This window comes from Lissotriton vulgaris, chromosome 4_1 (assembly GCF_964263255.1).
Source record: "Lissotriton vulgaris chromosome 4_1, aLisVul1.2, whole genome shotgun sequence".
NCBI lineage: Eukaryota > Metazoa > Chordata > Amphibia > Caudata > Salamandridae > Lissotriton > Lissotriton vulgaris.
This window is the reverse complement of record NC_141691.1, coordinates 1,071,959,476-1,071,971,629: the sequence shown is the minus strand read 5'-3', so window position 1 is coordinate 1,071,971,629 and position 12,154 is coordinate 1,071,959,476. Positions and strand designations below refer to the sequence as shown.

At 46.6% G+C, this 12,154-nt stretch overlaps 1 protein-coding gene across 1 annotated transcript in view; it reads left to right on the top strand.

Moving 5' to 3' along the window:
* The window catches only part of DNAH5 (dynein axonemal heavy chain 5), a 5,605,957-nt gene that overhangs the window by 4,891,163 nt on the left and 702,640 nt on the right, over window positions 1–12,154 (top strand). Inside the window, exon 55 of the mRNA XM_086967405.1 lies at window positions 5,345–5,612. Coding sequence (XP_086823531.1) covers window positions 5,345–5,612 — 268 coding nt within the window. The remainder of the gene's footprint in view (window positions 1–5,344; window positions 5,613–12,154) is intronic.

Genomic DNA, 12,154 nt, shown 5'->3' with positions numbered 1-12,154 from the left:
TGTCTTTGCTCTTGCTTCTGCTTTAAAAATGCTCTTGCCAGCTGGCAGCCGAATTCAGATTTGTTTTTCTTGCCTGCAATAATGCCGGCAGGGAAACAGATCTGACTATTGCTCCCGACTGCAGGGAGCAGCATTTCTAGCTGTTCCCTGCATGCTGAGGGTGTTTAGAGCAAAGTTGGGAAAGGTTTTGGAAAGGTTGGAAGTTGGTTTGCAAGTCTTGGAAAAGGAATCATTGGATACATTCTGAAACCAATAGTAATAGTTGTGCTTTGTGTCATCTTGTTGATGGGAACAGTAAAGGCCTAAAAGTGGCATTGGTCCAGCTGATACAAAAATTCTCTTAGAGGGAGAGCGGAGACTGGAAAGACTGCAGGACATTCACTATGAGAATCTTAAGAGCTTAGAGAGATTCCTTTAGAGAAGACTGCCTACAACGCCTGCTACAGTCCATTCTTCTACAGGTAGTTGTTATGTGGGTGTGATGACACTTGTTATCAGAGGGGGGACTGTTAGACCGCTAATTTTGCTTTTTCATTTGTAGGGGTGCATTATAATCATGGTTAGTCCGCACCTGCATATAATCCTTTATTGTGTTAACTTATGCCATTAGAATGTGAACTGTAATAACGTGAAAGGTGACATGTTAGGGGTATTATCAAGTAAAGAAATTAACATTGCAACTACGTGTGGAGTTGAATACATTAACAAGCAGAATTCATACATGTTGTTAACAATTTTCACATATTTGATGTCCTTCTGTAACGTGTCAATCTAGATGTGCTCAGTAATAATTTTAATTTTATATGTGTAATTTCATAAGGCCGTATGCCATATCTTATGTTGACCGATTTCTGTAGGCCTGAATTTAATTTTTCCCTTAGAGGCTCTCGCATAAGACTTACTAGAGGATTTCCTGCACATGTGGAATTTGTTCTTTCTCATGTTTCTGTTGCAGGTGGAGAATGAATCTTTGTTAGCTAGAATAATGTCTTTGTTTTAGGAGTTAGTCTGAGGGAGTGGAGAATATATTCAAAAACAATACTGATAATAAAGAACTGCTGTAGTTTCTTATCAGAGTAAGCCTAAGAATCAAAGTCATCTTGCCAAGGCCTGAGAGCATCGCTTCAGTGTGGAAAAATTGCCTACGAAGAGGTGGCTTGACTAGATTGAGTAATGATGCAATGTATCCTGGGATACTACCTGCAAAAGTGAATTATCGCAGTTAGGGACAGTGTCCGGGGACTTCTGCCTTGAGAGAGAGAGAGCATTTCGCCTTGGGAAGTGCAAAGAGGGGTGTCACATTAGCTGTAGTGTAGGGACAGACTAATTAATGCTTTATAACCATGAACCTCCAATGAAGGGGAAACTCGACGTTGGTGCTGTTATCTTCTGCACTCTGGTTCTCTAACTGATTATTCTATGCATTTAGCACCTCCTTAACTTCACTCATAGATTCATCTTTGTATTAGTTCCAATGTATTTTTACACCCTCATCTTGAGCTGCTTGTATGTCCAACTGTTCTTAGCTTTGTAACAAACTAACTAAATCTAATTGGAAGTCTGTGATTCCCGGAGTCATAGCTCACTGGAACGGTATGATTGATTGGCTAACAATTTTCTCCCCTCCACGCTTTCATGTTGATAAAGAGTCATTGGCCTAGGGTTCCAGAGTAGATCTAGAAAGTGGAACCCGGCTCCTGCACCTTGTTGACAATGGGCTGCCATATAGCGGTTTTGGTCTCCAATGACACCCTGGAGGTGACGAAGGGCTGGTGTTGATGCCCGTCACCTCCGCATCAGGATACTCCTGACTAAATCTGAATTTTCTCTTCCTCTTCCCCTGGGACTCTGGCTGGTCAACCTGCGGGTTGGGGGGGTTGTTGTCCTGTGCTGAACTTGCTCCGGGCAGCTTCATGCTGCATTCAGGTAATTATTATTTTTTCCCCCTTGCGGCGTATGTGTAAGCTCTTTCTGCCTCTAGACGCTGAAAGGTGACGTTGGGCTAACTAGCGTGAACGTTTTTGCTGCTATTTGGCTTGCCGTCAGTTTTATTCACGATAATGTGAATTTTATCACATGCCTTGACGCTAGGGTTAGCTTCATTTTTTGCACCCACTAGCTGATCTTAACGCCAAGTAGCAACGTATGGTAAAACGTCACTAACATTGTGTTGGGATTTGGGGATCGGCAGCGGTAAAAAACAATACCACTAAAAAGCATGAGAACTGCTTCGCACCAATTCTTGTAAATATACCCCTGGATTTTATACAACAAACAAAGGGGTAGTGGTGGGAGGAAAAGTGCACCTCATAAAATGAACAGATTTATTGGGCAGGTAATACTACAAGATCAGGTATATATTCACTATAATCAGTAATGGTGCCACTTAGGGTAATAACACACCCTACTACCTTAGGTGTGAGTGCACAAAGAACAATGCCCTTGTGTTACAATATAATTAGGGCTCTCGGGTTTATTGTATTTATTTTTTTGCTATTTCAGTCTGTATTTATCTATATTTATTTTTTGCTAATTTCCTCTGTATTTATCGATATTTATTTTGGGTTTAATGGAAAATGTAAGCTGAAATTAGTAAATTTCCACATTTACTTAGCTGATAAAAATGCACTCGTACTTGAATGTCTGCCAGGTTTCAGTGCTATGAACACCTGCAGAAGATATATCAGTGCACTTATAATGAAAATATGCACATTTTAGTATCAACCTTGTGCATATCTACTGCTGTTAAGACTCTTTACTAAAATTCCTTTCATTTTTACCCCCCTTATCAATCAATCCATGCATCTATTGGCCTGGTAGTCATGGCAGACACTATTTAGAATTACTCAAAAAGCAACCCAATTTCCATTTCCATCCACATTTAACAATAAATATAGACAAGAAAATGAATGTTTTCTGTCTGTGTTTATCTGCAAAAATCAGCAAAAACAGAAAACAGGGAGCCTTAAATATAATTAAAGAAGTATACCCCGGCACTCAAATTGTTAGGTAATGCTCAGTGACATGTGTTTAAACAGTTTACTAGAAGAACTTTGTTTTTTTTTTCACAGATCAAAAAAATACAAAAGAAAATCATTCTTTTAATGGTTTTATTTTCCCACTGAAAATATGTAAATTCCATTTCTGTTTTTACAGAAAGAAAACGTTTTTTAAACAAGGACTAGACAGGTTGATGATGGCGTTTCCATGTCCCATCAAAACAACAGTATTCAGTGATAGACAACAGCGGACACATGTTTCGTCACTGAGGTGACTTTTTCAAGGCTACAAAGTACAAGGTGGTTTCTAGTAAAACACGAAGTGTACTGCGTGAAGAAAATAAATGGTCCCAAGCACCTGTACACACTTGGTTGATTTTCAAGTGATGATAGGAAGTATCAACCAATAGTGGAAATATTAATTCCATGGGCATGGGCTTTCACAGTAGTTTGGTTAAGAAAACCCATCGGAAGTGGTTTTGTAAAGTTATGCATAATCACAAGAAATAGGACCCTGTTGCTTAGTAGCTGTCGTTTCGGGAGTTATTTCTGCATATCTCCGTTTAAATAGTCCTTGTATAAAAACAAATTTCTTTCCGTAAAAACTGAAATGAAATTTATATATTTTCAATGGACCTATTAAACCATTGAAAGAATGATTTTCTTTTGTATTTTTGTGACCCGTGAAAAAGAAACAAAGTTCTTCTAGTAAACCGTTTAAACACGTTACCAAGCATAACCTAAAGATTTGAGTGCTGGGGTATACTTCTTTAATTATATCCCTGGGTCTGCTCTGTTAGATGGACACAACTCTATCATACTTATTGGGATTAAACTTCCATTCCCCCATGTGCAATATTTGTAAAAGCAAGAAAGAATTCTCAGATATTTTCCTCTGAAAGAAGTGGAACTGCATTATTTGATATGCTGCAGTAAAATATCTTCTTTTTTCTTTGCCAAATTTGTTCAATTCACATTAGCGCACCAGTTTCCACAGCCAAGTTGCAAAGTAATCCATAGATGAACCCTTGGCCAGGTATGTGTTTTTGAAAGTGTGATATTTATAATGTATGTTTCAGTGAAGTCATATTTGGCATTTAGGCACTTTTGCAGGCTATCGTAGGTTGTGACTTTTCTAAGGTGAACTTGATCAGCAGTTGCTTGCGCTACATCATTCCAAACAATGTTCAGCGGTTCCCTTGTGTGCTTATCAGTACGTTTCTCAAATGTAGGGTCAAGGCAGTTCATGAATTTGCACGCCATCTATTATGCAGTAATTAGAACAGAGCCCCGCACACCAGGAGACCAGAAGCAAGCAGAAATACTGTTATGGAATTACTGGTACAAGATTACTATGGTCAGAAGAACAATTGGTATACAATGTAGAACTTCGGTAGAGTGGTATCAGGAACTCCCTTGCTTCGAGACTGTTATCAGCGGCTGTAAGGACATTTCCTTTTTTGATCACTAAGAGGAACTTGGAAGATTGTTATGCGGGATCCAAGTGAAGAAAAGGCTGCGTGTAAAGTAACCTTAGGATTTCATTTAAACTATTTACAAGGTCAGACTGCTAGTAGACCTACTATCTGCTGTAACTTGTCTATGAGTTGGGAGGCAGGAACTAAACTCCAAGAAATGTGTCTTTTCCCTTTGTCTGCTGATTGCTTAAAGCAGGCAAGACTGCGAACGCCTCTCAGCAGAATTGTTGACAACTCAGCCTTCCTTAATAGATTAAATTTAGTTTTGCGAACAGGTGTTCAATCTCACCATGCTGATTGATCCCCCAACAAATTTCCGTTCATCCCTGGACAAATATTACACCTGCCTTTGGGGGCCATGATTTTAGATTTTGAAATCGTAGTTCTCTAAACCATTAGTGGAAATAATTAACAGACTAATAACCAGTAAAGTATATTCTAAATACTTACTTGAGTTGCAGAGGTTTCCAAAACAATGCTATTGAAATTGAAAGGTAAAACACATTACCCATTGTTTTGTTTTTGCCACCCGATGGTTTTCTGCTCATCGGTTCCTGTTATGTTATTTATTTTTTAGAAGCTCGCAATCAAGTTTATTTATATTTTTAGGAGAGGCCAATCAATGTGATAATATTATTACCTTTAAGAATGGAACATTAGCAGTTCCTGGATGGATTATTTTGTCACTGATTGAAAAGGTAGTAAAGTTTGTCATTTTAGTCGTGTGGTATGTATGGATAAAGGTACAATTTAAAAATGTTCTTTACTGATAGAAATAGTTGAGCTCTTCCTTTACTTTTTGTGTCACTAACTACGATTATATGGGATATGTTGGTGAAATGTACCTTTCTTGTCTTTCTATTTTAGGTGTCAAATTTGTTTGCCCGGGATGAAACTGATGAGATAACGACTGAATTAATACCTGTCATGAAAAAGGAGTACCCACGTCGGCCATCGACCAATGAGAACCTATATGATTATTTCATGACCAGGGTTCGACAGAACCTACATGTTGTACTTTGCTTTTCACCTGTGGGTGAAAAGTTCAGAAATCGAGCTTTAAAGTTTCCTGCACTTATTTCAGGTTGCACTATGGACTGGTTTAGTCGATGGCCCAAGGATGCTTTAGTAGCGGGTAAGACTCAAATGTGCCGATATTGTGATTTATATTTAAGCTGAAGCTACTCATTCTAAACCACTTATTCTGAGCTGCTCACTCCAGTTTTTTCTGTTGCAGTTCACAGCAAGTGTGAGTTCAAATTGGTATGTAGGTGATTCCTGAAGCCAGTAAACAGTATAGCTGTCTATGGCAGGAAAAATGCTTATACTGTTTATAGGTCGAGCCTAGCAACAGTGCACATGCGCTGCTCGCTCTGCAAGACTGCTGTAGTAGAGTATGGGAGAGAAGCTGTACCCACTCTCCTTCCATATTTTTCATTGGCTTGCATCATTGTCTTTCCTAAATGCTGTCTTCGGATTCGTTAATAGGCTTGTTAGTCCCTCCTTAGTACGCCCATGTCTTCATTTGTAACCTCCCATGGCTACTGGCCCCTTTACTTCGGTTGTTACACTGGACCTGTTATTTAGTCTGTAACCACTATTTACTTTATTGAGTTTCTCATACTGCAGGCTGGACATGCGCTGCTTCAGCTGAAACCTTTTTGTGGTTTTTTTAAAGCAGCACGGCTGCCCCTGTAACACGGGTGCCCGCTTTCAATAACTTTAACTCGGCATTATCTCGTGTCTCTTTCAACCCTCCCCCCGAGTGAAATCCATTTCTCCCTCCATGCCTGCCATAAAGCACCGCCCGCCCTGCACCAGGAGGGGAAGCCAGGGCCCTACTACAGCTGGAGTGTTTTTATATTTAGGCTAAAGATAGCAATGACATTATGCAATGCCACACTGCACACTCAAATCACAGAGAGGGCAGCAAATACCCTCCTCCCGCTCTTCCTTCTGAGCAGCGAAAGTGTTATCACGGAGCGAAAGGTGTTGGAGCGCTTTGCTAGTTTTGATAGCTCGGATCATATGTAACTCTCACTTCACACTTTGTGTCTGTGTAATTCACAACCCATCTTCTTCACTGCCCTATTTATTACTACCTTGAAGATGTTGCAGGCCGGTCTCTTCCTCGATATTTACAATCTAACAAGCGGTCAAGAAGGCCCTTTGTTGCAATGCAATAGGGCTCGCATGTGCGAGAGTTTAAGCCATTAGTATTGTAGATGGCAATGCCTTATTTTACTTATGTTTTAAAACCCAAAGCATAAATAAAAGGCATTGTCATTTACAATGCCAATAGATCAAACTTGCGTGAATGCAAGAGCTATTGCATTGCAAATGCTTGTTTTAACATTCATTGCACTACTCTGCCTTCAGCTTCCTCTTCAATGGTTTGACCTGACCTGACCATGGTCGGTGCCGGTCGCTCTACACGCCGCGCGGCTCCCCCCGAGTGCGCCCGGTCTCCTTGACCCTGATTCGCCGCTGCCCTGTGGCAAGGTCTTTTCTTTGGCACTTTTTGCCCCCTGTGTCCTGCTGTTGTTGGTGTCCTTGTGTGTCCATTCAACCCTGCCCCTTGGAATTGCTTCCTGCCTCTGTCCCCTCCACGCTCCCTGCCGCTGCTCCCCTGTGGCCCCACCCCTTCTTGTTTTGTGTCCTACCCTGAGCCACCCCGCTCCCGCCTTCCCGCTGCCCCTCCCTCCTGCCGGCTATTTAGGGACCGGCCGCGCAGCGGTGAGCGGTGACCTGACCTGACCTGACCTTGGTCGCTGCCGGTAGCTCCACACGCCGCGCATCTCCCCCCGAGTGCGCCCGGTCTCCTTGACCCCGATTCGCTGCTGCCCTGTGGCAAGGTCTTTTCTTTGGCACTTTTTGCCCCCTGTGTCCTGCTGTTGTTGGTGCCCTTGTGTGTCCGTTCGCCCCTGCCCCTTGGGATGGCTTCCCGCCTCTGTCCCCTCCACGCTCCCTGCCGCTGCTCCCCTGTGGCCCCACCCCTTCTTGTTTTGTGTCCTACCCTGAGCCACCCCGCTCCCGCCTCCCCGCTGCCCCTCCCTCCTGCCGGCTATTTAGGGACCGGCCGCGCAGCGGTGAGCGGTGACCTGACCTGACCTTGGTCGCTGCCGGTAGCTCCACACGCCGCGCATCTCCCCCCGAGTGCGCCCGGTCTCCTTGACCCCGATTCGCTGCTGCCCTGTGGCAAGGTCTTTTCTTTGGCACTTTTTGCCCCCTGTGTCCTGCTGTTGTTGGTGCCCTTGTGTGTCCGTTCGCCCCTGCCCCTTGGGATGGCTTCCCGCCTCTGTCCCCTCCCAGCTCCCTGCCGCTGCTCCCATGCGGTCCCGCCCCTTCTCGTTTTGTGTCCTACCCTGAGCCACCCTGTTCCCGCCTCCGAGCTGCACCTCCCTCCCGCCGCACTACATATGGCGGAGTCCACGCGCACGCGCAGCGGTCACGCGCAGCGGTCAGGCGCAGCGGACGCGCCGATTGTGCGCCAAAGGCGCGCCAAAGGCAAGCCCGTCTGCGCCCGTCCGCGCCTGGACCACGCCAACGCCAGGACCCCTGGCCCCCGACATCGCCAACCCTCCCGACGGACCTACGACGCCGCCACCCTCCACGCACTCAACGCCGGCCGGAACGCTGCCTGCTACCGGGCCACCCTGAAACGCACCCACGGACCCTTCACCTGCCAAGCCTGCAAATTCACCTGCCTCCGGACCTGTACCGCACCCGACGAGCCGAGCACCAGCAGCAACCACCTCAAGTGCATTTTGCTCAACACCCGCTCCGTCCACAGGCACGCCGTCGAACTCTGGAACCTGCTCGACACTACATCACCGGACGTCGCCTTCCTCACAGAAACCTGGATGAACGCTTCCTCAGCGCCTGACATCGCCATAGCCATCCCGGCGGATACAAGATCACCCGGAAGGACCGTGTAAACCAGACTAGAGGAGGCATCGCCATCGTACATAAGAATACCATCCACATCACGACCAACCCCGACGACACCTTCACCGCTGCCGAACAACTCCACTTCCAGATGCACACCGATCCCAAGACCACCCTCAGAGGCACCCTCATCTACAGACCCCCGGGACCACGGGCACAATTCAGCGAAGACATTGCAGGCTTCATCAGCCCGCACGCCCTCCCCTCCGCTGACTACATCCTCCTAGGGGACCTCAATTTCCACCTGGAGAACAACAAGGACAGCAACACCACCACCCTGTTGGACAACCTCACCACCCTCGGACTCAAGCAACTGGTGAACACCGCCACCCACTACGCCGGCCACATGCTTGACCCCGTCTTCTCTTCCAGCAAGCACATCTCCTTCAGCCACTCCACCGGACTCCACTGGACTGACCACAGCTGCATCCACTTCAGCTTCAGAAGAACAACGACCCACCACCACCCACAACAGATTCCTCGCAGGAGCTGGAGCAAGATCACCACCGAGCAGCTCACCACCTCCCTCCGCCAGAACCCTCCCGCCAGCACAACAGACCCTAACGAAGCAGCCAGCAACCTCACACAGTGGCTCACCAACTGCGCAAATGACCTTGCACCACTGAAGAACCCTCCCAGCAGACCCGGCAGCAAGAAAACCTCCTGGTTCACCGACGAACTCAAGAACTCCAAGAAGAACTGCCGCACCTTCGAGAAATCCTGGCGTCACGACCAAACCACAGACAGCATGACTGCCCTCAAGCACGCCACCTGCAAACACCACCATCTAATCCGCACCACCAAGAAGACAGCATTCACAGAACGACTCGACAACAACGCCCACAACAGCAAAGAACTCTTCAGCATTGTCAAAGAGCTCTCCAACCCCAGCGCCGGAAACAACGACATCACCCACTCGCAAGACCTCTGCGACTCACTCTCCTCGTTCTTCCACCGCAAGATCGCCGATATACACAACAGCTTCGGCGCACCTACCACGCACCCAACCACCGAACCAACGCCCCCCACCACCACCCTCTGCCCCTGGACCCCGATCCGCACCGAAGACACCACCCGCACGATGAACACCATCCACTCCGGATCACTAACCGACCCCTGCCCCCACCACGTCTTCAACAAGGCCGACTCCATCATCGCACCCCAACTCCGGGACATCATCAACACCTCCTTCAACACCGCCACCTTCCCAGAGATCTGGAAGCACGCCAAGCTCAGCGCCCTCCTGAACAGCAGACCCCACCGACCTCAAGAACTACCACCCCATCTCGCTCCTCCCTTTTCCCGCCAAAGTCATCGAGAAGACCGTCAACAGACAGCTTGCCGCCTTCCTTGACACGAACGGATCCCTCGACCCCTCGCAGTACGGTTTCTGATCCAACCACAGCACCGAGACCGCCCTCATTGCAGCCACTGACGACATCAGATCCCTGCTCGACAACGGGGAAACAGCGGCCCTCATCCTCCTGGACCTCTCTGCAGCGTTTGACACTGTCTGCCACCGCACCCTAGTGCAGCGCCTCAGCAACATCGGAGTCCAAGAGAAGGCACTGGAGTGGATCATCTCGTTCCTCGCCGGAAGAACCCAGAGAGTCTGCCTCCCCCCGTTCAGATCCGAGGCCACCGAAGTCATCTGCGGCGTACCCCAAGGATCATCACTTAGCCCAACCCTCTTCAACGTCTACATGAGCCCTCTCGCAGCCATCGCACGCAAACACAACCTCAACATCATCTCCTACGCCGACGACACCCAGCTGATCCTCTCCCTTACCAACGACCCCGCCACCTCCAGAACAAGCCTGCACGATGGGAAGAAAGACGTCGCCGAATGGATGAAGAAGAGCCACCTGAAACTGAACTCAGACAAGACGGAAGTCCTCATCCTGGGATCATTGCCCTCCGCCTGGGACGACTCCTGGTGGTCGCCTGCCCTGGGCAGAGCACCCAAACCAACGGACCACCCACGCAACCTGGGTGTCATCCTGGATTCCTCCCTCGCGATGACCAAGCAAGTGAACGCAGTCTCATCATCCTGCTTCAACACCCTGCGCATGTTCCGAAAGATCTTCCGATGGATCCCCACCGAAACCAGGAAGACGGTCACCCAGGCCCTCGTCACCAGCCATCTGGACTATGGAAACACCCTCTACGCTGGAACCACGGCCAAACTCCAGAAAAGACTCCAGCGCATCCAGAACGCCTCAGCACGACTCATCCTGGACATCCTGCGCCGCAGCCACATCTCCGCCCACCTGAAAGACCTGCACTGGCTCCCCGTCAACAAGAGGATCACGTTCAGACTCCTCACCCACGCACACAAGGCTCTCCACGACTTGGGCCCGAAGTACCTCAACAGCCGCCTCATCTTCTACACACCCACCCGCCAACTCCGTTCCGCCAGGCTCGCCCTTGCTTCCGTCCCAAGAATTCGGAAATCCACCGTCGGAGGAAGATCCTTCTTCTACCTGGCAGCCAAGACATGGAACTCCCTCCCCACTCACCTACGGCTGACCCAGGATCACCTCTCCTTCAGGAAATTACTCAAGACCTGGCTGTTGGAGCAGTAGCGACCCCCCGCCCTCCCCCCTCAGCGACTTGAGACCCTCACGGGTGAGTAGCGCGCCATACAAATTTTTATGATTGATTGATTGATATATTTTGTTGACATTTGAGAATTCTGCAGGACATGCATGAATTTCTGTAATATTGTAATATAAATATCAGTTGGAAAAATGTTGTCAAAGTAGGCATATTTGACAGCCAAAATTCATACTTCTTACTGAATGGTAACCTAAATGTTATGTCTATTTGACTCTCATCATTTCTAAAATCGCAAATGTAGAGTTAAAATCCCATATTTTACCTTCTAATTTATGAAATAAGAAACTGTTATTCAAATATGGTGTTAAGCATGCCATTTTACTCTAATCCGAATGCATTAATGAGAGGTAAACAGACCCGGAATCATGTTAACTGAGGAATCCGTTTTTTCGGGAATAATGCCTAATGGAAGATTGCCCCAGGTATTTCATCTAATAAGTCTCAGTGTGTATTAATCAGCTCAGCCTTGCACTCAGCAAAGAAAAATCTTATTACATCTAGGAGCAAACAGTCACCTTCCCAAATAGAACAGGTGCCCTTTCCAAATGTATGTTCATAAAGAAATGTACACCTGATAAGACCGTCCCGTGTCCATCTGTGGTAAAGGATGTAATGAAGTACTTTTGTGTTTAATGGATAAAATGCAAAGTATAAGAAAATGGTACCCAATTTTGCTCAAAATAAAAATCTGCATCAAAAGCACCAGGCACATAGAACACCCTTGTGCCTATAAAACATGTAGCATGAACAAAAAAATGAATTCGCTTAAACTCCCAACCTATTTTAGTTCCTCTGTATGTTACTAAATTGAATATTTAACTATTCTCAAAATTTGTACGTCTGTTATTCAATGCAACTCTCTTGTAAGGTGCTTTCCCAACTCCTTACAAATAGCCAAGACCTTCCCAATGGTACAAAAGGAAGAACCACTCCTCATCCATTGCACTAATAAATGGCTAAGCCCAAGCATTATTTATTGTTTCCCTAGAAATACCCTGCGAAATATTGATTGACTTGTAAGTTACCACACATCAGTATTGCAATTATATGAAATCATAACCAAAGACAACTTGCATCAATGATGTTTTAGCACTCGGTCATGTCATGTAT